The sequence below is a fragment of the Aquila chrysaetos genome, chromosome 4, assembly GCF_900496995.4.
Source record: "Aquila chrysaetos chrysaetos chromosome 4, bAquChr1.4, whole genome shotgun sequence".
Taxonomy (NCBI): domain Eukaryota; kingdom Metazoa; phylum Chordata; class Aves; order Accipitriformes; family Accipitridae; genus Aquila; species Aquila chrysaetos.
The window spans coordinates 9,279,213-9,305,440 of NC_044007.1; the positions used below are offsets into that span (position 1 = coordinate 9,279,213).

The window sequence follows — 26,228 nt, forward strand, 5'->3', positions numbered from 1 at the left end:
CTCTTTCAGTCCCTCACATGCCTCTGTGGAGTGTTTCAAAATTATGAGAATCACAAGCACTGCGAGACTGCACTGAGAAGAAGCTATACGTGAAGTTACATCTCGGCTCCCTCCGTGCAAAAATAAATTACTGAGACCTAGTGCTTTAAGAATGCTTACAGACAGACATCAGACTGATACTAGAAAGTAAAAAACCATCATTTTAAGAAATGTGATTAGAGTCAAGCAGATTCTTTGAATTATCTTATCTTGAATTGTACGGACAGCGTCTCATACTCATAAGAGAGGAAAGTGTAACTGTAAAGCTTCTGGCGTGTATTTGTGTGGGATGACACTTGCCTACAATTTCAGTTCCTCCTTTAGGTTTTTCCCTTGTCACCAGCAGGCAAACTTTATATACTGGGCAGGTTAGCCAATGTTCTGTCTCATGTTTGTCAGGCTGTGGAAAGCAGCAGGATGTGCACCATACAGAGGTTTGGTAGGTTTTCATCAGCGGTAGGGTTTAAAATGGTTTGAACATGCACATGTAGAATAAATGCAATTGTTTCATTTTGGCACCAAGCTATATAGAAACCAGTGGCTCATTCTGAATATAGACGTCTGCTGGCCATACATCACTCTTCAGTACTGTTCTTCCTTTCTTCTGTCATTACGTGCAAGACGGTAGAGATCTTGCTCGAATTAGGTGATACCTCTCACCATAAATGTTTGTATTAAAGTTAATAGGATTATAGAGACACCATAACACTGAGCATGCATAAAGATGCCTGCCACTTTCTGGCTTTAAATAGTTTTCAGGTCCCCTTAGCAACTGGGTTTTGTATGTGCAATAAAGTGTTTTTAATGAGTGATAATCATCAGACATTGATGCCCATGCTGAAGAGTTAACATTAATGCCCTCTTCGTGCTGCAGCTGTTATTCAGAGATTTGCTCTCATTATATAATTAGACTGAATGATCCTCTTACATGTTTCTCTTTAACATTTCCTTGAGGGGGAATGGAGGATTTCCTTAGGAAAATTTATTTTTCCCTCAGACTGGTTTAGCTTTGAAAACAGTGACAGTTTCAAATCAGTGCTGATATTGATGGAAAACTTTACTCCGTTAGGTTGTGGTGGTGTGCCATCCCACAAACCTATGAAATGATCACCACTTTTCTTGTTTATTGCATCACTGCATTCTAAATTAAAATAAAGCTTTTTCCCATCATGAGTAGCTTTTTTTCAGCAGCCAGTGGCCTCATTCATTCTTAAGTCATGATAAAGACCTCCATTCTGTGCCAGCCAATTTGATCCAGAGCTTGATTTAGCCAAAAATATCTACAAACCTCTTGTTTCCGTAACACTTTTCTTCCTCCAGTTTAAGGGAAATCATTCTTCCTAGTCTTTAACTGTCAATTGCCTCCTAGAACAACAACTGCAGATTTTTTTAAAAGAAATAGTTAATGATGGCAGGGAGGAAAGAAAGGGATGCAATTTCATATTCTCCTACCAAGGGGCAATGAAGCATCTGAGGTTTTTAACCTTGACTTTGAAATGTCTTTGTAATTATGCCTTCTTAAGACAGTATGTTTGAAAGTCTGCTCATCACTGGCTGAGTGGGAGAATGAATCTTGTCATTCATGATGGCTGATAATGCGTTTGCCAGATCAAAATTAAGAATAACCTTTCACCACCAGCTGTAGCACAGCCATCATCCTTTCTGCCTTCTCAGTGGGTACCAATGAGATTACAGTCAGTTTGCACATGACAAACCAAAAATAACACCAGCAGTCTGTTAAAATTTAACTCCCCCAAAGGATTACATCCTAACAAGCTCTGCAGCCTAGTGCAGTTCAGCTGATCAATGGGAGGTGAATCATATGCTTTATTTTTTTCAAAGTTTTCAAAAATCTCAATCAGAAAAGAATTGCGTTGTGAACAGGGAATGATGTATGGTGGTGTAATATCCAGCACAGATTGCACGGTAAAGTCTTTGCAGGATTAAAGCCCCAGGCCTTCAAAACTGCCACGGTAAAATTCAAAACTAATTCTTTCTCCTAATAAAACCTTAGCTAAATCCTGTCTCCTTCCAAGCCTTTCATTGCTCTGGCAGGTTTCTCCTATTTTGTACATATCTGTCTGTTGGAAAGCACATGAAACTACAGCATTAGCTAAAGGGCACCTCAATTTGCCATCTGTATTCCAAGCTATTACAATGTAAAGGTTTTCTTTACAATTGTAAAAAGATCTCTCTTTAAAATTGCTCTTTAATACTTCTCTCATTCACCAGAGACATAGGTGTTCAGAATTGGTGGGGTAAAAATTCTTGAGCTGACAGCAGATAGACTGAAAAAAGAAAAAAAAAAAAATCAAAGAAAAATAATCAGCAGCTTTGAACGTCTTGAGTTCAGTGCATAGTGACAATATATTTGGCGCCATCTTCCCCAAAGAGGGAAATTACCAGACGTCAGAAGTGCGTAGGTCATTGAAGCGCGGAGCTTTTTACATGAAAGTGTTTGGCTATGGGCTTTGCTGTCTGACTGTCACCATTTCTCTGTGCCTACTGTCTTTCATCACAGACCTGTTTCTTCTGTTCCTCTCTTGGGCTCATGCTTTGAGCTCTTGATCTTTCACTATTAAAGTCACTGAGAGTTTTGCCAGTAATTTCTGTAAGCATAAGATCAAGCTCTTATTTTCCTTTCATACTCTTTCTTAAGTTTCCCAAACGTTTCTTTCTAGGCTTCATTCCCCAAAGCACAGATGTTCTTTCTGTGTCTCTCTTTTTTCTTTTTTTTTTTTTTTTTTTTTTTTTTTTGGCTAAAGAGTAGAAACACTCCAGAAAAACAGTGAATAATTTGATTTGTCAGATTTCTTCAAGCATTTTGGGAAATCCTCTTTAGGGTAGGGGTGATGATCAAGCTAGTTCAGATTTTCCAGCTCTCCTAGAAGTAGCAAACCAATATCTGTAGGATGTTTAGTTGACAGAAAATAGATTCAGACACACATGCACATGCTCACTCCCATGTACAAACCTGCCTGTAAGTACTTGAGTATTCATGTTAAAAATAATTAAATAATTTCTGGTTGCTCACATCTAAGTCCTGTGAACAATTCATGCAGTTAAATCTGCTAAATTAAACCTTTCTGACTCCATAACGCTGGTATACCAAGCAGATGTATTCTGGAGTACTACCCACTGGTATGCTATCTACCAAGTAGCTGCATATAAAGAGAGAAGAACACTCATGTAACACTGTCTATAAATATAGCAACCCACATACACTCTGGAGATGTTGTAAGGGCTCCAAAGTTAAGTTTACTTTGAGGTTTTGAGCTTAAATCAGAACTAAAACTGCCGTAAAAGATGTTATAATGATTGAATATACTTTCTAGATTTAACATCTTCCCAGCCCTGTTTAATTTCCTGTAATATTTTTAGTACACATGAAAAGATGTTCTCCCTATTCATCAAAAGATATTTTAAACCTGACGGGGGGAAAATGAAGCTACTGATGTCTGCTTCCTTTATTTAGTACTTTTTGCTTGACACCCTGTGCTCTCACATCAGCTTCTTACCGCTCTTCTGGGAACCAGGGAGAAGAGCTGGGTCAGTGAAAGTGTAGGAAGTGTAGGAAGATGGAGTAAGGAGACAGATGTGCCTCTTTCTGGGTTCATTTCAATGGCCTGTCTGCTGCATGTGCTGGAGTTACAGCCCCTCCTGCACTTCCCTGCTGGAGGGATCAGGCTCCTGACTATGAAGATGGGGTCCTCTGTTTCGTTGGAGAAGGCTACAAGGACCAACAGCTTCAGTCACATGCAGCCACAGAAAAGTAAGTGTTTTCTTCAGATGATATCAAAGACTATCTACTTATGCACTGCATTCACCAGAACAACGACAAAGTCACCTTTATGATGAGCCTGAAGCATTTAAAAAAAGAAAAAATGCACCTATACTAAAGACCAAGTGTCTCAACTGTAACGTACATGAGGAAGAGTGAGACTGTAATAATTTCCTGCTCTAGCAAAATAATTCCCAGATAAGCCTAAGAAATGGGCAATGACTTATGTTCCAGGGAAAATAAAAGAAAATATCCAGGCCTAGCCATTGCTCAATGCCAGAGTGGTGTGAATATATATCCCTTCCTGATGCCAAACCTGGTTCTTGGCTTAACTGAGACTGTGGAAGTGAGATACACAAAGTGTGTCATCCTGTGCATCAAAGACTTTCTGGATTTTATGACACTTCTCTTCAAGCTGTCATTACTTTCCTTGAATGGTGGCCTTTGTATATGTACTGCATTTAAGAAACAAAAAATACGACTATGGAAGAGGTTTCAGTGTGATGTAGGAATACCTGAGCTGGCTTCAACCAGGCTACAATGATAATGGAAGCAGATTAACTGTGAAAGCATTGGACTTTGTGCTGTCAGATTAATTCATCACATTAATTAATTGGTTCTCAGCGTGGAAAATTAACCCATTCTACTTCAACTACCTTTGCCTTAATGCCCTGGATAGCTTCATTAATTCTAACATTTTCGTACTAAAACATCCTACAATTAAGTTAAAGGTACTAACAAGTAACAGTAATAGTGTAGTGTGCTATTGACCAGATCTGGAGCTCCAGCTTCAGGTTAAAGTTGTAAGGATGTGTGTATAGAAACTTGTTCTCAAGGACATAGATAATAGGTTTGGTTTTTTTTACTAACCTGGATTGAAATCCCATTGCAGAGCAAAAAACCCACAGTGATGTCAATATAAATTTGTGGTGCTTAGTGGAGACTGGGAAACAGATTCACATGGCCTCAACACACCCTAAACACAGTATTTTCTGTTGCTAAGGTGCCAAGATGCAGCCTATGGGGCTGAGGGCAGGGTAGAATTAAGGTTATCTGAATCTGTCCAGGTTCATATTTCAAGTTTTCTCAGTTGCCACTGGGCACCAGGGAATGAGCAACTCTCCTAAAGGCTTTAGTGTCTGTTCTCTAGTTGAAATATCCCTGAGAGCAGCAGCGGTAACCTGGAGCAACAGTAGACAAACAGTCAGCCCAGGATGACTTTGTCATACCCTTTCATTTGATGCTGGTTCTCCTGAATGATGGTAGCTGGAGTGCCACAAGCTTGAGTCTTGCCATCTTTCCTGATCACTGAGGTGCTATCTATCCTGTCTTATGCAATGGTGCTCAAATGGTCATTCAACTTTCTTAGCCAAGAAACTTCTGCATCAATCTGTAGGTTTTACCCTCACTGCAGAGGCCATGAGGCACTGAAGTCCACCAAATAGCATGTAGGAATTGAGAGAGTACCTGCTCCTCCTCCATTTTGGAGTTTCCTCCCCAAGCAAGCAAGCTGGTGCATGGCATGGAGGAGGCTGAGTGCCAGCTTATAGGTGGAGTAGACTAATGGGAGAGGAGGACCTGAGAGGGCAGGCAGAAGCGTACAAAACTACTGATGCATTTTGACTCTAAAAAGTCATTAAGATATAAGAACTGGTAACTCCCAAAAGGTTTTAAGTTATATACTTGTGAAATAAATGTGGTCTGGATTTTATGTGTGCAAATCTTAGAAAATATATCTATATTTAATTTGTTCCTAGCTGTAAGTGGGGAATAAAGGAAACTCATGCATGCAAAAAATGTCTGACCTGATGCACTGATATCTTATCAATTAAGAACATTAGCTGAAGCAATTGTTAGTGTGAGCCCAATCTATCTAGCTTGCTGTACCGTAAAAGCAAGTGGAGAGGAACCAATAACCCCTGAATTCAATCTGGTTTTAGCTGTTGCTTCTTGTATCTTCTTTTATCATCTATCTCATGAAGTTTGGGTCTGTGACACATCAACTAACTGATAGGGGTTGCTACTAAATCAGCCTATGAAGTCATTGCTGGATCTGATGCCTGCAATATAAAACCTGGTTTTGAGCTGATAATGGAAAGGTTAATGCTATAATAAAGGATGAATAGACAGACATGGGCAATTTACTCCCTGCTCTGTAAACTAGGGAACTAATAAAAGCTGTGCTAGAAATAACAACCAGGAAAAAAAAAAAAAAAAAAAGAACAAAAAACCCCACCCAGCTTTCAGAAACTGAGAAAAAATTTATGTATGACAGTATCCTCCAGCATAAAGAATTTCCACATATTAAAAGTGACAGAAAAATAAAGCTGACGTGGGTTTAAGCACTGGAGCAAGGTAGAAAGATGCAACTGAATGTACAAGGTGACCGCTGCATTATTAACTTCTGTTGTCCAGGTCCAAGGGAAAAGCTGCTCCTGCTTTGTGCATGGTGTGGCATGTCTTGTATAAGGAGAATGATTCAAAATTCCTGGCAAAAAATATTTAGGTTTGAAAGATTTCACATCCTTTTGTATCCTTCTGTCCTGTGAAGGAAAGAACAGAGTGATCCATGCTCGAGGAAGGAGCACAAGTTCCCTCAAGAGTCTAAAGCACGACATAGTTCTTAGCCTGCCCCATAACTCCAACAACAGTGTGTGCAGAACTTAATTACATGCTTTCTATTACAGGCATGTTGAATTATTTGTGTTAGATAAACAACATCTATAGCTGCATTACAGCTGTTTAACGTACACTTAAAGTGGGCACCTTGAGATACATCTAATAACCTTACAAGCAAGCTGAGTGTAAACATGTGCTTATTTTTAAAATGTCACAATGACTGAAATAGTGCTAGTAATTTAATGTGAAGTATTCATCATGACACCCTTTCAAATTTTGTTCCTGTGAGTAATTAACTTTATCAACAGACTTACTACAGCACCCTCAGAATTCAAATAACTTGAAAACTAATAGTTACCAGGTCTGATAATTTTACTGGGTGAGGTGGGATTGCAATACTTGGCTTCTTCAACATTTCTCTAACTATAACATTACCTTTATAGGAGAAACTAAGCTTTTGTTCTTTAGAAACTCACTTTAATAATTGTCTTGTCTGTGGAAAAACATTAGGACGGATGTACCCTCAAGGGTAAAAATGGTGGTGGGGAGGTATTTGTAAGAACACCTCATTAATTTTGGCTTCATCTCATGTTTTTTCAATATTCAGTTTGGCAAATATTTGAGTGTCAAATACGTTATGTGTGGTTATGATGGTAAGACTGAGTAAGAAAATACAAGTCTTTTTTTCCCTATTGTTAAAGGTTGCATTTAGACATTTGTGCCCCAGGGCCCAATGGAAAGCTTTCTTCCCTCTTACTTCTTTTTTATCATTTCCAGCATTGCAAGAGTATCTTAGGTTTGATTCATTGCTTGTTATCTGACATTGTGAGTGATATTCATCTGACCTAGTCACTTGGGGCTCTTTTTCCAGTTGAGAAGTAGGCAATTCTAATACATAGTTCATCTCCTGCTAAAGTAAGTGCCTAAAATAGAGCAGATGAATCATGATTTTAAGGTCCTCAGTTTTCCTCACTGATTTAAAGCGAGCCAGGCACACTGAGATGCAGACACTTGCACTGTCAATGTCTGCAATAAGTTGAGGTGAATCCCAGCTTGTATTTCACATGTCTCTGGCCTAATTTTTATTGAATCAAAATGCAGGCAGAAATCTTAATTGGCAAAAGGGTAAGGATGAGCTCCAGCGCTCATTGAAGCCAACAAAAATGTTCTTACTGATTTAAAGGCACTTTGAATTAGTCCCTCAGAAAAAATTGAGAGGGATGTTGGAGAAGCAATCTTGTCTTGCTCTTTAATTTCCTGTTTAAAAAAAAAATATGGACTGCTTTAAGTATAGAACAGACTTCTGAACCTTTGTAGGACTACTGCTGCTGGTAAGCAATGGAAAAATCAATGTACAATTGGTTGTGAGCACCTTGACCAAGACTACTCAGAAGTCATTGTAACATCACTGGAACAGTTAGAGCCTATGACCTAAATAATTAATCAATGTTGAGAACAACTTCAAGCCATGCTATACCAAATACAAATATACAGGCAATGTGGTAGATAGCGAAGGCTAATGTCCATATATAATCCGAGCATTGAGATACTGGAGAGATCATCTGATTCATTCAGTATGTCTTTCACCCAGGAAAGAGTTACTACCTAGTGCTCACTTACTAATGTTTTTTGTATTCACGTGGCATGTGTGCCACCCCAACCCTGGAGATGTCCTGGTGGGATGTGGAGGGAGAAAAATTTGACTTCCCACGCACATTAGATGCCTGTGTCAACCATCACAGTTGTTTGGGAGGTTGATGAAAAAAGCCCAGACCTCTGCAGCAGTCTTAATTTTACAGTAAAAGGGAAAAGCTCTGCATGTCTGATGCAAACATTCCCTATCATCCCAGCATTTGGGACTGGCAGAGGCACTGCGAGCTGTGAGCACAGCATCAGTGATGTTGCTTTCTGCTCTGGGTTTTCTGTTTTTGTTCATGTACATGAGATGAGACTTGACTCATGATTAAGAAATTCAACTCAGGCATCCAAATATCTGTGTGCATATGTATGAGTTAAGTATCTACTATACCACTAATCTAGTCAGTACAGTCCGTGGAGCTTATAGGGCAGTTCAGCTCACTGAATGAGCTTTATTGGCTGGCTGGCTAATCAGATCTGCCATGCTATACCTGAAAATGGATTTAACTCTGCACTCTTACAGTTTCATTATTACATTGAGATTCCAGCCACTCTCTGCATTGATGACACAACAGAAGGTGGCAAAACTTGAATTAGGAATCGGAATCCCTGTTCTCATGGATGTCGAATAAGAATAGGAAAGTTATGTCAAGGCTGTGTCCCACTGTGCCCAACATTCCTCTGTTACAGAGGATCTTCCTTCAGTAAAATCAGCTGTGCCATTTAGGAGAGAACCAAAGATTCATGTTCTTTGAGGATACAAACGTGAATCCCAACAGAACTGCTTAGCACAGATTTAACTGCTTTGCTAGATTGTATTCTGCATGCAGAACTTCTCATTATTGCAAATTGGGTTTTATTTTTCTAAATGTACTAACGTATGCTGAATTCTGTACCATTTCAAATTACTTACTCAACTAAATAGAGCTCTTTCTTCAAAGAAAAACAAATAAGAATATTCCTTTCCATATTGCCATTTTTTCCTGCAGGTTTGATAGAATTGTCTTTGTTTGAAACTGTCAGGTTAAACAGGGATAATGTAATCTGAGATATTAACGAGTCACTTGAGCAAAAGGGCCATCATACATTGTGTTGAGAAGCATTGTTGCAGATGCTGGTGAAACACTTCAGGAATAAGATTGGGCAGGTCTGGAAAAGACTGATAACCTCCTCCAAAGACTTCAACTTCAGACTTCAAATGAAATATCACATGCTTACAGATGATAATTCTGAATTTTGAATGCTGATTAATTGCTTATGTTAATGCAAAGCAGCAGAAATACTTTAAAACAGCATTAAATTTACATAGGTACAAATACCATGTGCTATTGTTATTGTTTAGTTGTGTAAATCAGGGTTCTGAGGGTACAGTGACCTCTAAAAAGCTTATCCAAAGTTCACCTTCAAGGATGACGTGATTCATTTGACATGCTAACACAACTCATAATTTACTAATGAATGTGAGCTGCAGGTGAAAAAGGAGCACATTCAACTTATCTGTAGTATATCCTTCAACTGTTCTTGTGTTGGCCTTAGCATCTGCATTAGCACTGTAGGTCTGCAGCCCACTGAGAGTTGCAGACCCTTCAATGCTCTTTCCTGTGGAGGTGCAGATCCTATAGAAATTCCACATGACACCGCCTCTGTAAGCAGCTTTGCTGAATGTCTTTAAAGTTATTGACATACTCTCATTAGTCTAAAGGCAAGATGTTGAAAAACCACTATTATAAAGGGATTTGCCTCTAAGCAGTTGATCATCCCCCTCACATTTCTATCCAGACCATGTATCTTGTCATGTGTTAAACCATCAAGGTAGCAGCTGACATTTTAGGGTGGATATCCACTTGCTGTCTCTCTTCTCTCTTTCCAATAAATGGTTAAAAAAAATCTTCCCAATGTTCATATACAACTATGAGAGAAGAGAAGCCTTCAAATATATTTTGAAAGGCAGGTGTTAAAAGGCATAAGACCTGTGGCAGCAGTTTGATTGGCGTGCAGTTTTGTTACAGGGAGTGGTTTCTTTTCCATACTGCGAGAAAGGGCATGGCAGTCAGCATTTGGCCAGCTGGGGAAGGTGTGATTAGGAGACCATGCTGCTCCGGTTGATGTCCAAAAGGCATTTTCATCCATGTGACACTGTGTTCAGCACCAGGACTCTGGTAATACTTTCAGTTGGTATAATGGAGCCATCTCCTCCAAAGAGACAAAGAACTGGGGCTTGAATCACACGCACCTAGTGCACTATGAGACACCACGGGGGATCTTAAGTATCCATACAGGGCTGGCAAATATGTAACAGAACCTATGGGACATCTACACCCCTGTGGAGAAGCAGCCTGAGAGTGAAGTTGCACCAGGATGTCCATCATTATCTGATAAAAGCCCATCCCTTGGATGGGATTGTGACTAAGACACCTACATTGATATGTTTAAAAATGGCTATTTTTGTGTGACATCTGAGATAATCTAAAGCCTCTGAGACATCCCCAGTTTTTCTGTAGAAAGAGATATTCAAGAAAATTCTGCACTCAGCACTCAGCGGCCTTCCCCTGGCCTCCAGCTAATGCCATTTTATGGGGTACAGGACATGGGCCAAAGCTGTGAATCCTTGCTGCCTGACTGATCATCAATGCCAAACTACAGCCTGCTTATGTATGGAGCGCAAAGGAAAAATTAAGAGTCTGATGTAAGAGAAGGTTTATAGGAACAGCATCAAGTCAAACTGGACTAAGAATCTGGTTTAATTGGCAGGAAAGTTTGTTCTTTCTATTAACATAGTATTTCATCTGTGTTAATTTGTGTATCCCAAGAAAAAGGATTCCTCCACACCACCACTGTTCATTTGAACCACAGCTTCTGTAATGTGAATTTAGCCCTTGGATCTTTTAGCACAGATCCTTTCTCCTCCTCTTCTCTCCCTGTGAATAAAGTGAGAGCAGGTCATCTGCTTTGCATTCTGCCCAGTAAGAAATCCTTTCCTGACTGATTGATGTGAGCTTGTTTTGCAGCACCACTGGATTTGTGAATGGGTCATAGGCTACAGACCAGTTTGTTAAGGAAAACTGATGTGCAGTGTTGTCACATAGACTAAGATGCAGTCATGACTCTGCACTCTTCACTTATACAAAAATTAGAAAAAAGTTAAAAAAACCCTCCTGGATTAAAAAAAACCCAACAACTAGATAGTTCAAAGCAAGGATCTGAGACCTTTGTCTGATTTTCTCCTGTGCAGGCAGTGATTAAACACTATGTGGAAAAGATCTCTCTTACATTCTAGCTGTAATACTTCATGCTTTTAGCTGGAAAAGTCCTGAGTCAAGTGCCCTGTGTCACAGCCAAAACTCTGACCACCTCAGGTGCAAAATGATAGAGCTCTCTGGAGTTAATGCCAGAAAATTCAGCAAGGGGCTCTTAAAGTGATAACATTTATCTCCTGTAATCCAGAGATCCCACTCAGTCTGACAGAACTGAGCCATATATCTGGCTCCACAGGAGCTGCATTATCAGGACATAATGGAAAACCCACTAAACTGTTACCTGGACCTGGAGTGTACTGGCAGTGTTGTTGCAGGGTGCAGGTCATGTGCAGCCATGCACCTCTTCTGTACACAGTTGCAGATCTTTGACCATGCAAAAAAGTCCATTGGGAATGGCACCATGCAACTTTTCTTCTGAATGTCCCACTCCATGTGAAAACTGAGATCATCGCATAAAGTGTTTATGTTCACCCATAAAGGTGAATGTGTGATGGACTTTGAGATGGCATAGGCAAAGAAGATACAGTCCAAATTGGAAATTGTTTTTTTCCTTGGCAATCCCACCTGTCTGAAAGTGCTAGATTATGTTGGAAGTATTGGCATTGTTTAAAAAAAGTATGTTCTTGTGCAATGTAGGGACAAAAATAGAAAAAACCCAAAATCTATCAAAACTCCCAAATGGGTCGAAGTCTTGGGTAAAGAATAAAGATTCTTTTTTCAGTTCACTCTAAGAATCTGGCCAACCACCGAATTAATGTTATCACTTCCCTACCTAGAAACCCTGTATTAGAGACTACAGAGGCTATTTCTGGACAGTGCTGTCTTCCTGGTATTAGAAATTCACTTTCAGCTCTATCACCTTTGGAGGATGTAATATATTTGATGTGAGCGCTTGTGAAAAAAGGGAATTTGGTCAGGTGGAAGAAAGGGGGGGCAGGCTGTTTGGGTTTTTTTGCTTGCTTGTTTGTTTGTTTCTCTCCCCTACAGTGTTTTGATCTTCACTGATTTCAAATGGGAAGGTAGAAAATATCACAACAGCATGTTCAGTCAAGGCAAAAGGCATAACAGTGGGTTCAGAAGTTTCTTCCATTTGTATTCTTTGGAGCTCCCTAAAAATTCACTCAGAGGACATAACTCATTCCTCTCCACCTTTCTAAAGAAATGAGAAGGATTTGTGGGGAGATCAGTGCATGTCTGTGTGAGACATGTCCTAATTCCTGGGTATCCCTGAGATTTTGTCATGTTTGGAAATGGTCTCCTTGATCTTTCATCTCTCTGGCACAAGAGTGTTGGTGACGTTCAGAAAGGTACCTTCCTGGAAATTCCTACTCAGAATATTTAAGCATTGACATGGATGATTAATACTCTTACCTTAGGCTCTTTATATACTCTAAATTCACTTCTTTACAGGGTTTGCTGAAGGCCTGGCACTTGACTGCTGAATTACAGGCTGACTTTCAAATGTCCTACACTTTTATTTCAAAAATTTAGCAGAAACCAATGTATGAATATTAAAGTTTACCTTCAAATAGCTTTACACAAATTTGTTAATGTCCTTTGGAGAATGTCCTGTTAGAGCCATTTCTGAAAGTCATTTGATTTGCGGTTATTGCAGCTGGGGCTGCTGGGTAATGCGGTTTTGCTCTGTGCTGTTCCTGCTTTGCTGTGCTGCATGGCCCACCGTGTTTCATAGTTTATGTGTCTCAACTCAATTAGCAGTGTGCTGCCAGCCAGAGATAAGCCCATGGACAGGCACACTAGTCATGGCAGATAAAAGCCCCAAACAATAGTTCAGTCCAATGTCATTCACTCAATATAAAAATAGAATTTAAAGCCAGTAACAGAGCAACTCAGAATATTTAGTTGCAACAGTCAGAAGCTGTTCCATCCTTATTCAAGCCACAGGAGGATAGGAGACATCGAACTCCTTGGTAGCTAATGCTGTCATTGTTTCTCCTTCGCTTCTGCAATCTGTCCTCCAGTCGCCCATGTTATAAGATGTCTAGGCCTCTTCTTGTAATCTATCTATGCTAGGCCTTTCAGAGCATTTTTAAAACTTGTCTCAGAGCCAAGATGGAAATGGGATCTTGGTGGATGAGTCTTGTCTTCCAAGCTGAGAAAAATCAGGCAGGGTAATGTAGTGCTCTGGGCTATTTTGCACTCTCATGCTAGCAAACCTGGGAAAAGCGTCAGGCCATTCTTCTGAAATGTCCCCTAGAGCAGAAAATCCAGGTTGATGGTGTTCATGCTGTCTGACATGGCTGGCCCAAAATATTTTGTACCAGCATGCCAGACTCGCTAAGGAAGCTAGCAATGGAGGTACACGGGACACTGAAACAAAAAGTTTTTAGGAGTGGACCTGAAGAAAAAGCAACAAGAGAAGGAGGCCTTAATCAGGCTCTTGGCTTGTACATGGAGGACAGGAGAGAGGAACCGTCTGATTTAGAAGCTGTTCTTTTGTGCCTGAAATGCCCTGCTGTGAAGCACAGCTTTCCTCTCCCAGATCTTGCTTTTTAAAAGCTTTCCAAACTTAGGAAAACAGCAGTGAAGCCCATTCAGAAGCACTCCTGCCAATGAGAACCCAAGGTCGTCAAAAATGTGGCATGAGTAAACATTTAGGCTTTCTGGCTCTGCTTCCTACTGTGAGAGGGGCAATGTCTCTCACTTCTGTCACCAAAGGACTAGTGTCATTCAGGGCTACCACTTCATCACCTGCCAGATCAGCTGGTGTGCCAGTGAGACTAGGGATCTCTTGGGGATCTTTCCTTACTTCCTAGGGATTCCTCCAGCATCTTGCGGAGGATCTTGCTCTGTCTCTGCCATTGCAGCAGAACAAGAGTGCAATTCACCTTACCGAGCATGGCATTTCTACCCTGTGCTTGCTGTATGATGGCATTGGGCCAGGGGCTCCTGCATGGAGCTCTGTGTGTGTACTCGGTGGAATCTGTGGATGCAGAGAAAGAGGAACCTTTTGAACGGCCCTACCTGCAGCACTTGCTGTTTTTTCCCTTCTCCTTCAGGACCTCCACCGAGTTTCTCAATGCCCTTTCCCACACTCCTCTGCACAATGCACATTTGTAGCCTCTCAAAGTTTTTGGATTTTTCCTGTCATCATTATCTCTGTATTGATCTCTGTAAGAGTAGCTGGCCTATTGCTTGGAAGAGCGGGGATGTAAGAATCTAAATATTAAACAGTGACTATTCCCAAGTCTGTGAAAATCAGGCATACATTCCCTTCTCTCCGAAGAGCTGTTCTCAAATATTTGGTAACGTCTTTTTTTTTAGTGTTAAAAATCCCAACTCAAGCCTCTCATTAGCAACCATAAAACGATCAGTGCAAGATACTGCAGATGTTCTGTGAAAACTGAAGTTTGGATGCAGAGAAAAACATGGTGGGTAGGAATATAGAGCAACTGAAAGAACTGCGAGAAAAGATGCATTTTTAATCCTAATGAGTAAAAGCCAGTAGTTGAAGAAAGAAAGGTTGTTCCAATATGAAATCTGGGAAAGTGTGTGGGAATCATGGTTTTAGAACCATATGGCACTGGGAACCCTCAACCAAAAATTTAGCAAAACACTGCCAGATTTTCCTAATATAATCTTAGAGAATTCCATTAGCATTTACAAGGTGGCAGAACATAATGAAACTAGAGCACAAGTTTTAAGGGAAAACAAGAAAGGACCAAATGCAGCAGAGCAGAAATATCTAAGATTCATAAGAACATTTGGAGGCAGAGGAAACTCCAATGGCTTGCAAGAAATGGTATTGAAGATGTGAGAGCAAACAGAAGTCTGTGCACTGTTGCTAGTAACTGTTCAAAAAGCTTCCCTGCCCAGAGCCTGGAATATTGTTTTGTAAGCAGGATCCTCGAACACATGTAGATGTGATACCTAAATTTACAGCGAGGGATTTCAGAGAAACACGGTCACGTAAGAATTGGGCTGGTATGGCTAGTAGGCTAATTCTTGCAGTAGTAAAAATATATAAATATCATTGAAAGGAGGTGTTTATAATTATGTCCAAAACAGGGCTGAACATAATGGGTGGCGTTCAGCTAATTTACACAGTAAACATCTCCATAGGAGCTAGTCACTAGAGTCTTTCCTTACAGTTATAGAGAAGAAAGTGTCTCTGTAGGTGCGTCTGACCTGCTTGAACTGTCTACTTTAAAATGAGTTGTACACTAGTAACACATGTTCCTCTGTATTAACTGTAAGCCTAACTGAGACTTAACATTTTGTCACACAGCGCAAAAAATTGCCAAAATTATGCCAGTTGCAAATATTGTTTGGCCTGCCTATGATATATCTAGTCCTCATAGCAGCTTCTAAAGGACTGCTATGTTTTAGAATAGATTATAGGCAAATTACTATGTGATCTACACCTAAAGTTTTGAAGAAAGAGATGGTGAATGGGACACATGATGAGGACCTATATATGGAAAAAATATCAAAGTTCTCAGCTAGATCTGCATTATATTGCCTTCAAATGAAAGCAGATATAGAAGAAAAACTCAAAGAATGTGAAATATTAAAGGAAATAAAAATTTATCAAACAAAACAGTCTGAGATGTTCATCCAAGAAACATTAGATTCATGGTCTAGCATAGTCATAAATTACTTCTTTCCTGGAAAAAATATGTATTGTTTTTGGAATACTGTCTTTAATACACCAAAATAGTACGATTAGAAAATATGAGTGTTGAACATGTGATTTCCAATAACAAGAACATATATTTACCAGAATAGCATATCAGTTGTGACAATGACAAAAGACCACTGCCATTTGGTGGTCTGGAACTTATACATATAACAAGTTAATCAGGATTTCAGGCACAATACTGCAAATAGGTACAATGTAATGGGCTGTGAAAAATTATGTAAACTGATAGCAAAGATGAGTCTAAAAACTGAAGAACCAAATTCAGATCCTCATTTGGCATATGTGATTTACAGTCTTGAAGTCTGGACTGCCATCTGCTGAAACACTGTTCAATAGGAAGCTTAGGCTTAATAGGACTCAATTTTCATTACTAAACCTTGACTTTTACCCTATTTCTTTCTTCTAACCCTTGGTGCCTTGTGTCCCATTGATAGTATCATTACAACTGTGAGTAAATTTCAGACTTTCTCCCTTTCTGTCCCTTGATTCCCCAGGTCAGTGTTAGTCTCTGTGATTTCAGCAGTTTCTTTCCCTGTGATTTACCTGTTATAATTTTACAGCCAGGCTCAACCACTAGACCACATTGCTGCCTCTAAAATTAGGCAATATAGAGTCTGCTATTGTCCTATTGCCATAGGACAATATACACTCAGCAACTGTCAAGCAAGTTAGAGTCCTTATGTTTGCAAGACCACAATATGGGCGTAGGTGGTACATATGCCCACAATATAGGCATAATCAGCAAGGTGAAGATGTACATTGTTATCATCTTTGCTGAGCAAGCGGGATTGATGAAAAAAACATGTCACCTATGTAGCATCTTCCATAGAAAGAGGACACAAGAAGACTTGCAGGCTTTGTAAACACCAAGATCCAAAACAGAAGAGGCTGACGGGAAATTGGTGGGTTGCATAGCATCAGTGGAGATTGAAATTCATGAAGTGCTCTGAACCGCGGTTGTCATTTCAGATTCAAAGGGAGGATTGCTGAGATTTGATTTGATTCACTTGCAGTGGGTATTTATCCTTCAGAAATGGTGCGGTAGGAGGATAGCTGACCCTTCCGAGATGGATTGCATTTATGTGTCCCAACACATCCCTGCACACACCAGAGTACTGCAGGAAGGAGCAGGAGCCTGGCTCTGTGGGCTGTGGTTTTTGGGGGACTGCAATTCCTCCTCAGCATTGCACCTCCAAGGCACTCTTCTGGGCTGCATTCATGCAATTCCTGCAACAGGGGGTTCAGAACACATTCCCTGCTCAGATTTGCTCTCAAAATTATTCACGGTAACTTGTGATCTCCAGTCTCACCTTCTCACTCTATTTTTACTTTTTTTTGTCCTGCATGATCTGTTGCTTTTATGGGTGGGCTTTCACTTGGAGCAGTGGGGCTTGCAGCATGGGCTGTGCCGCACAGAGCGATCGAGCACGCAGCACCACTTGCCCGTTAATGCCAACATTTGGGTTTTTCAGTGACCAAGGAAAAACCTTTTCACTCCTGTGAGACTCCTTTTCTTGCTTATCAAATACATGGGTGCGATCACCTGAACATCACCTGCATTGAGTTTGTTTCATGGGGAAGGAGAACAGGAGCGAAAGCCGTATCCCCTGCTCTATGGAGCACCGATACCCTCTAGTGGTAAAGCCGCAGGCATTTTTAGGCAAAAGATGACGATTTCGCTACTAACTTATCTTCTGTCTTCCTCTTCGACAAAAATCTGCACATCATCTTTAATTGACAGTACTGTTCTATTAAATGATATCGTAAAGTCACGCCTTTAGTTTAAGTAGCTGATGATGTAATTTCCTTGGAGTGTTTTCAGTGTGTTTCACCTTTCATTAAATCATTTAAATGATACCTGTGAGCTGATGGGTGACTGAATTTTCACATAGTATAAAGAAATGTCTGTAATGGAAAGCATCAAATAGCAGCAGCTGAAGGCTTTAAGTGGAGAATTAGTGATGGTACTGCTGTAATGTGGCAGATCATAGGTGGTTTATAGCTAATCAAAGGAATCATGTTGTCCTTGTTGAGTTCTCACCAGCTTGCTCATGGAGGTGCAGGGCAGCTGGATCATGGGTCTTGGGAAGCCAGTGAGCCACTGGCTTTATAATTGCAAGGTGGGGACAGCAAGGTATGGCGTGACAAAGCAAGCTTGAGGGGACAGCAGGAACATCACAGAATTGCTAAGTTAACTGCCAAACGTCTTGAGCAGTGGGAGTGTGGTTATAGGTAGACGGCAAAAGACACATTCTGGACCCAAAGGCTGTTTCCTACCAACCACATAACCCATGCTCTAGAGCATGGCTGGTGAGCAGGAAAAGGTGAAACTTGTCAAAGAAATCCAGAATTATTTACCATGAGCAAACACATTTATTTCTGTTCTAACCTTGCTCGAAATGGCTGATCTGAACTTTTCCTGGCATAAGCAACTTCAGTCTGAACAGCTAATGTTAGGAAAGCCACAGCAAAGTAGTCCTTCAGGGTTTGCTGTGAAGTGTTTCACTGTTGCCTGTTCCTTGCCTGGAGGGTGCTAGTTGATGCTGTTTGGAGGAAATTCCCTGCCCAAAAGGCAGCAGGAGCTATCTGGAGCTCACCTTTCTCCTTTTACTCCAGCTGCAAAAGTGCTGCAAATTCTCAGAACACGGTCCCTTAGCCCTATGTTTCCTCATACACAAAGGAAACAAAACCTCAAGACAGGTTAGAGGACACGTGTCTCTGAGCTGAGGTGAGTCCTTGCTCGCTGCCTCCACACTGCGGGCAGTGGACTCTGCTTATTTCACCCAATGAAACAAAGTAAAGTTTTATTCAGCAAGAAATGAAATCACACTTTAGGTATCAGATTGAAATTCAAAACAGGTAGTACACACTAAACACAGTTTGATTCTTAACAAGCTTTTTTTCCCTGGATGATTTCAGTACCTAAAGCCTATCGTTTCTTTGATGTACCCTAGCTATGAAAGCAAAGGATCCAGAGCTTTTATGGAGACATCCTTCCAATTTATTCACTAAGCTCTGAAATATTTCCATGGCCACCTGCCCCTCTGTTCCTGTGGGTAAGGTTTTGGGAGCACATTAAAATGCCCATGATCTGGGTACATGCAGTACCAGAATATGAGCTTCCGCCACTCTGCTTCACAGTAATCACTTGTGAGACTCCCTTGATTTTTCTTACCTCTTTATGTATAAAAGATTTTGAATAGCTTGATCCTGGGAATAGTTTTACAAAGTAGATCAATGTAACTTTAGATTGGACTGAATTGGATTTACCAGCAGTGGGAGTTAAATTTTCAGTCAAATCTCTGTCTTCTGGAGCCTCCCAGACAGATAATAGCACAGGGGCAGTGATTTATCACGCACTGCATTTACTGGAGAGCAGAAATTTACCCTCTCTATTGTTTCTCTTTCAAACCTTTTCATCTTTTCATCTGCATAGAAATAAGTGCAAAAAGAAAAGGAAAGTGAAACGCAGTGCAGTTTTCAAGGGAGAGTTTGTCCTGGTGCTGCATTGTAGTGAAGCATTTGCTGCTTCTCAGGTCTCAGGGTGTGCCAAGTAGATTCATTCCACTGAAACTGCAGTGCCATTTTGTGAAGCACACGGCATATCAGCTTGGAATAGACCTCCTGAGCATTACAGTCCCCTGCCATACCATACAATCCCTTCCCAAAATTCAGTATCACCCATTTCCTTTCTGAAGAATGCAAACAAGTTAATTAATGCATGTCTGTCCCAGGAGCATTCTGATTTAGGATCTTGCCATGATTTCTTGATTGCCAGTCCCAGCCTGTCCAGGTTGAGAACCCTTGATCTTCATGAGAGCCCACCTCACTGCTCACGGATGGGAAGTAGCCATCGCCTGAAGGTCTCCACCCAGGTTGTTAAAGGCAACATGTCCAGTGCAAATTACAGAGAGGGGTTACAATGCTGTGTTTTTTCCTTTTATTTCATTCCAGGTTTCTGATTGTCTTGGGCTGTTTGATCTTAGCTGTCCTGACAACTTTCAAGGAGTATGAAACTGTTTCAGGAGACTGGCTCCTCTTGCTGGTAAGTGGACTGGCTGCTGCATCACCCTGGTAATGTCCTTGAATTGAAATCAGCCCCATCAGCAGTGATGGAAACTTACTCCCAGCTCTACATGCAATAGGATTTCTTCTGTTGGTCCTGGAGCAGTGACCGTACACTTACACATTAGAAAGTTCCCAGTCCATTGTCAACACCGACGGAGTAAAAGGGAAGTAAGGAAAGAGGAGGAATTCTAGCCTGAGACTTTTAAATAATGGCTTTTCAGCATTTGCCTAACAGTTCTACCATCAAAGTATCAATAAATTTCCTAATGACCATGCCAGACCTGAGCACATTTGAAAACTCCTTTTTTGGGGATCATTCAACAAGTTTGATTCATTCTATAGTGTTCTACCAATCCCAGCATTTCTTTCAAGGGAGGTCATCAGAATTGGACTCATGCTTGTGCCCAGTAGCAGCATAACTGAAATTGTTGTGGGCAGTGCCTCTGATGACTATCCATGAGAGAAAATGTATTTGCAGCCAATATATTCCTTTCTCTGTGTTTCCAGCATGCTTGTTTTATAAATGCTGGAGTTCATGCTCAAGACTGTATTTCTGTAGGCCTCCCATTTGGCAGAAGAAAAAAATAGGGAAAATACCCTCCTTAAGTATAAACATGATGTATTAATCATTTTATGCAAATGACCCTAACAGAGAACTTCCTCTGTTGCCCTAGCTGTCATGAAATAGAGAACACAACCTCTCACTTAACATGGCCTTGTAGAAAAGCATCCCTAGGGAAACTGCTCAGCAGAAGTAGTTCTAGGATCTCAATTTCCATTTCCCCTTGTACCCCCAGAGACATGTAGATCCGAGCAAGAACTAAATGCCAAAAGGAATGAAAGGTGAATTCCCCTTGCATGTTCCTTCCCAAAAAACGCCTGTATGAAAACACCCTCATCCCCTAGGGAATGTGAAACTTGCTTTTGGTCCCTGTTACCCTGCTTAGACCCATCTTTTCACATTTGAAAAAGCCTGAGGTTATTTTTCCTTCTCCTGTGCTTGCTTTTATGTGGCGCTCGGTGGTTTTCAGAAGTGCCTAGCAGCTGTGGGTATGAGCATCAGGAAAAATCCCCCTTTCCTCCTTGCCAGCTATTCACAGAGAGGAAAAGTAACTGCGTGCCCCATGCTGCCCTTGGCCCATCTCCGCTGAGCACCTCAGAGAAGGTCTCTCCTCCCCATTCCCTCCCCATGCTTAGAAGGGTTCTTGAGCAAGGTGGAAAAGCCCATTCTTCCATGCACCAGAAATTTAAGGGAATAATATATGCCTTAAATTTGTCTCACATATGCCTTTGTCATTGCCTTAAATTTATGACCATATGAATATACCGTATCCTGTCCCTGTCTCTATAGATATGGCTGCATGAACGAGCTGCTGGTGGGTAACCCCGGGTGTGGGTATACAGTGCACTGGGGACTTTGCAGTCAGCACTCATATATGTCTTCTCATTTTGTGTGAAACAGGAGGTCTTTTTGTGAAGTAATTGCCCTTCCATTAAGGCAGGGTAAGCACTTCACATTTACCCAACAGCAGGGGCACATCCTTTCTGCAGAATACTTACCAGGCTGTAAAGCTATGTCCCACTTTGCCTTGCCTCTTTCATAAACCTATATTCTCCTCCCCACTTTTTTTTCTCTCTCTCTCACACACATACCCCAACACTTGCACCTCATCTGTTTCCTTCAGCTATATCCTTGTGTCCAGAATTACTGCAAAACTTGTTATGAGTCTAACAGTGTAGCTTATGTCTTTGATACAGGAAACTTTTGCCATTTTCATCTTTGGAGCAGAGTTTGCCTTAAGAATCTGGGCTGCTGGGTGTTGCTGTCGCTACAAAGGATGGAGAGGGAGACTCAAATTTGCCAGGAAGCCTTTGTGCATGCTGGGTAGGCGTATTCTCTCTACTACTGTTCCCCGTTATGTCCTTTTCCTTCTGAGCCAGTGTGGGGGGATGTCCAAGAACCAGTGAATGGCAGCGCAAAGAGCCCTGAAATTAGATCTGCCCTTTGGGCTAGGAGCTGTGTCCTGCTTGGAGTAGTTATTTGAAGTACCCAGCAATAACAATTAATTTGAGAGACATTTGGGTAGCTGGTCAGTGAGAAAAAAAATGGATCCTTCTACCATTCAAACACATTTTACTTGTCCTGTGTCCACTGCATTTTTCTTAAGCTCATCCCCAAATATACCTTGTCTGCTTTCAGTTTCAAACCACTTCATATCCCAACCCTTTACCATCTTCCCCAGTCCTCTTTCATATTCAAATGTTGTGTTTTACCTTCGTAATGTTGGTCTGCATTTGCAAACAAGTATCTTTGTGATTTCATCCATGTTATTTTTCAGGCTTGGAAGGCACTGCCTATAACTCTCCATAAAACTACTCGTGATTTATGTTTGAATCCCCTCCTACAACTCCCCATTATGTCCACAAACCAACCAGCCAATATTTAGGAGCTCACTCTGCCCTAAGCAGCTGTCATGCGCATCCACATTCGTTCACTGTTTTCAGGGCTCCCTCATTTGTTTCAATGCTCTTCAGGCCAAGCGCTAGCTTTTTGTTCCTTATTTGTACAGCACATAGCACTCTGGGGAGCTGTGGTGTTGCAGTTATATGAATACATGTCACTCTCTTCCCTCTCCCTCCTTTTGTTCATTTTGTGGGTCTAAAGGGTAGGCAAAATTGGAACAAATTTTCCTTGTGCATCTGCGCTACCTTCAATTTAGTAGTGCTCCTTTGGGTGCTACTGTTGTATAAATACATCTTATACTTTTAATAACATTGTGAAGGCAGTAGAGCGTGGTGTGAGCAAGTGGGATACTGTCTCATGCCTTCTCGGTAAAAGTGTCATCCCACTTCTGAGAATGAATCTTCACTGATATCTGGGTAAAGAACAGAAAAGTTCCCAGTGGATTTATTAATATCATCTTTTGGTTGTCACTGGCACAAGTTTGTTTTGAGAATGATTGAAAGTGAAATCTGAAATCCATCCAGTGCCATTCTTTTTGGCTGGAAATACAGTACGAAGACAATTTAAAGACTGAGTGCTCGGAGAATGTTTGAAGCCTTTTGGTACCACTTTTTTCTTGTATATGTATAGGACCAAAAAGCAGGGGGGAAACAAGGAAAAGAAAGAAAAAGAAATAAAACAAGAAGAAGTGATGTGATTTGCATTTCAAACCTCTTCAGTTGATCAGCAAATTGGCCCTGTGAGCACTTACAAAAAATTGTAGTACTGGCTTTGAGATTTTAATGGGAAAACTCAGCTAAAAGAACAAAATACTAGATGCACTATCAAAACCTGTATTTCTTATTTGCTGACCTGTTCACTATGGTGTTCCTGTGGGACAGATGAATTGAAGGTTGTTTTTCTGTCAGCATTTGGACACTGTTTCTGTGCATCCCTAAGCTAGCTCAGACAGTGTCTCAAGTCCAGTGCATTGATCTGTAAATAGATTACGAGGCTTTCTGGTGTGTTCCGTGCACGATGCCGACTGTGTGGCAGGTGCAGATATCTGTTTAATTGGCAAGAGAAGGCATTTTTTCAGGCAGCTTTAAAATTTTCCTAGGGAAATTTGCAGCACAACCAGATGGGATTAAGAAGCAGGTGATGGGGCCACTTTTGTTGGCAGGCTTTGTTCTTTTTGCCTTGCAGATATCTTTGTGCTGATTGCTTCAGTGCCAGTGGTTGCTGTTGGGAACCAAGGCAATGTTCTGGCCACATCTCTCAGAAGCCTCCGCTTCCTTCAGATCCTACGGATGCTCCGAATGGACAGGCGGGGCGGCACGTGGAAACTTTTGGGATCAGCCATTTGTGCACACAGCAAAGTAAGTGAGGAGCTTGCAGGGCTCAGCTGGGTTTGGGGGAGTGACATTGAAGGGAAAGAGAGGGGATGCATAGGTACAGCAATGCCTTGGGATTATGTCTAGTAGTTCAAGCAATAGTTTTGTCCTTTCAGCTTTGTTCCCTCTTCCATTCTCTGAACAATTTCTGCCTTTGTTTTACCCTTCTCTACTCAATAGTGGTGCTGGGAAGTGACAAGAGAGAGTGTTCATTCCCACACTCTTTACAATAGGAATTTTGCCTTTACACTGAATGAGAGCAGGGACGTCCCTTTAACTGTGAATTATGTTGAAATCTTTGACAGAAACGCCTCTGTAGTTGCAACATGTTTGTAGTGGCTTCTCAGACTTGTCTGATCAACAGATGGAGCAGGACTCCGGAGGGATGGAAAGAGGCTGGTTAGCAGAAATGTGGTTTCAGAGGAAGCTACTGGTATAATTTCTGTTTGGAAGCATGGGTCAGACAATACAAAGATGCACACAGTGTGAACTCAGACAGACAAAATTTCTAAAATCGTCTTCGCTTGGTATAAATTGATGCTATAGTCAGACATATCCTGTCTCGCACCAGACAGATATGTTCTGTTCTTGCATTTTCACCAAACATTATTACAAGTTAAAAACTATCTGCATAAAAATCCTCTAGATGAGATTTCTCATCTGCCCAGGGTGTAGAAAAATTGCATATACTCTGTGCTACATACTGCTTTTTCTTTTCCATGAATGACATTCCTGACATTTTAGGGGGTTTTGAAAATTAAAATGCCAGCTGGCACAGCATAATTAGACTTTGATTCTTTGTAGTGGCTGATAGGGATACCCACCCTGCTTCATTTCATACCAACTTCTGTTTTTTCCCCATATAAACTTGCTACAAGGCAGGTGGCAAATAAACACTTATGTCAAAAATGTTTCTCAGGAAACTGAGATCATGGAAGAAGTCTGTGTGCCAAAGACGTTGTTTAGAAATTGTTTAAGGCTTCTTTGTGTGGGATTTCATTCAAATGTTCCTTGTTTGATTCCTCACCACCACCTTTTAGACCTCAGCTGGCTGAGGGAGATAAGAAGGGTTTGTGAGAACTTGGCTTTACTGGAGACACTAAAGAAACAATTTCGATAACAAGGTTAGCCAACAAATTTCCTTCTGTGGTTGCACACCAGAAATTAGCCAAGAAAGTTGATTTATCTCAAGACTCAATTATGAAATTGTCAGCTACAGCTTTTTTTTATCCCCTCCCCCCCAGTGCAGTTCTCAGAAAATGAAAGGAACTGGAATATTGATTTTTTACCCACTTTTGAAGAACTTTACCAAAAATGTTTCTGCTTTGTTTCAGACATTGCTGGGATTTTAAATTGGGTTGCCGCACCTCCCACCTCAGTGGGATTAGCCACACACTCCACTTTAGTCACTCTCTTTAAAACAAGGAAGCTCAGGTTTTATTTTCACACAGAGGATTTTCAAGGTCTGTTCTTATTGCATCAATTCGTGGTGAAAACAACATTCATGGTGGAACCTGCTTTGATATGCCTAAAGAGAAGGAACTGCATCCTGCAGCCTTGGCTCTCTGGAGGTAGGGAGAGGGCAGGGCTGTTGATTTGCTTGCCAAGACTGACCAAGCCTAGGGGCAGCAGGAACGGGAAGAGTCAAGGTCAGGGACAGAGCCCTGCAGCACCCTGTGTCATGGGTACAGCCAAGCCCTTAACCCAGCTTTACGCAGAACTACCACTGCAGATTGCTCCAAGCTGTTCCCAACGAAGATGCCATGTAAGGGCTGATTCTTGTAAATCTCTGCATTAATTCCCAGTAAGTGCTGAGCTGGACTGGTCATGGACTGTGACCAAGCCAGCAGCGACAGCTCTGCTGTTATCCTTCGTGCTTCTGTCTTCTCCTGACATTTACTCTGCTACTGTGGGTATTGAGACTTTTCAGCCCCTCCATTGTCCATCTATTTCTTTTGCAGGAACTCATCACTGCTTGGTATATCGGGTTCCTGACGCTCATCCTGTCCTCGTTTCTTGTTTATCTGGTTGAAAAAGATGTTCCTGAAAAGGATGCTAATGGGGTGGAGATGAAAGAAGAGTTTGAAACCTATGCAGATGCACTGTGGTGGGGGCTGGTAAGTGACTCAAAAAATACCTTATCCCCTCCTTAAAAACTTTGTATCCAAGAAGAGAAGGTATTGTTGTTAGGGAATACCATGTAAGTGCTGCTAAATTTGGGTGAGAGGCATGTTACTGGCATAACATTACCAAAGTAGGGACGCTCCTACAACCAATTAACCGAACTTATATCCCTGTTGATTTTCAGTCAGACAAAGGCTGAAAG

At 41.1% G+C, this 26,228-nt stretch overlaps 1 protein-coding gene across 4 annotated transcripts in view; it reads left to right on the forward strand.

The window, feature by feature from the left end:
- The window catches only part of KCNQ3 (potassium voltage-gated channel subfamily Q member 3), a 206,390-nt gene that overhangs the window by 146,593 nt on the left and 33,569 nt on the right, over positions 1-26,228 (forward strand). For all 4 annotated transcript variants that reach the window (XM_030012412.2, XM_030012414.2, XM_030012413.2 and 1 more), the window contains exons 2-5: positions 19,952-20,042; positions 21,824-21,950; positions 23,715-23,887; positions 25,864-26,019. In XM_030012412.2, coding sequence (XP_029868272.1) covers positions 19,952-20,042; positions 21,824-21,950; positions 23,715-23,887; positions 25,864-26,019 — 547 coding nt within the window. The remainder of the gene's footprint in view (positions 1-19,951; positions 20,043-21,823; positions 21,951-23,714; positions 23,888-25,863; positions 26,020-26,228) is intronic.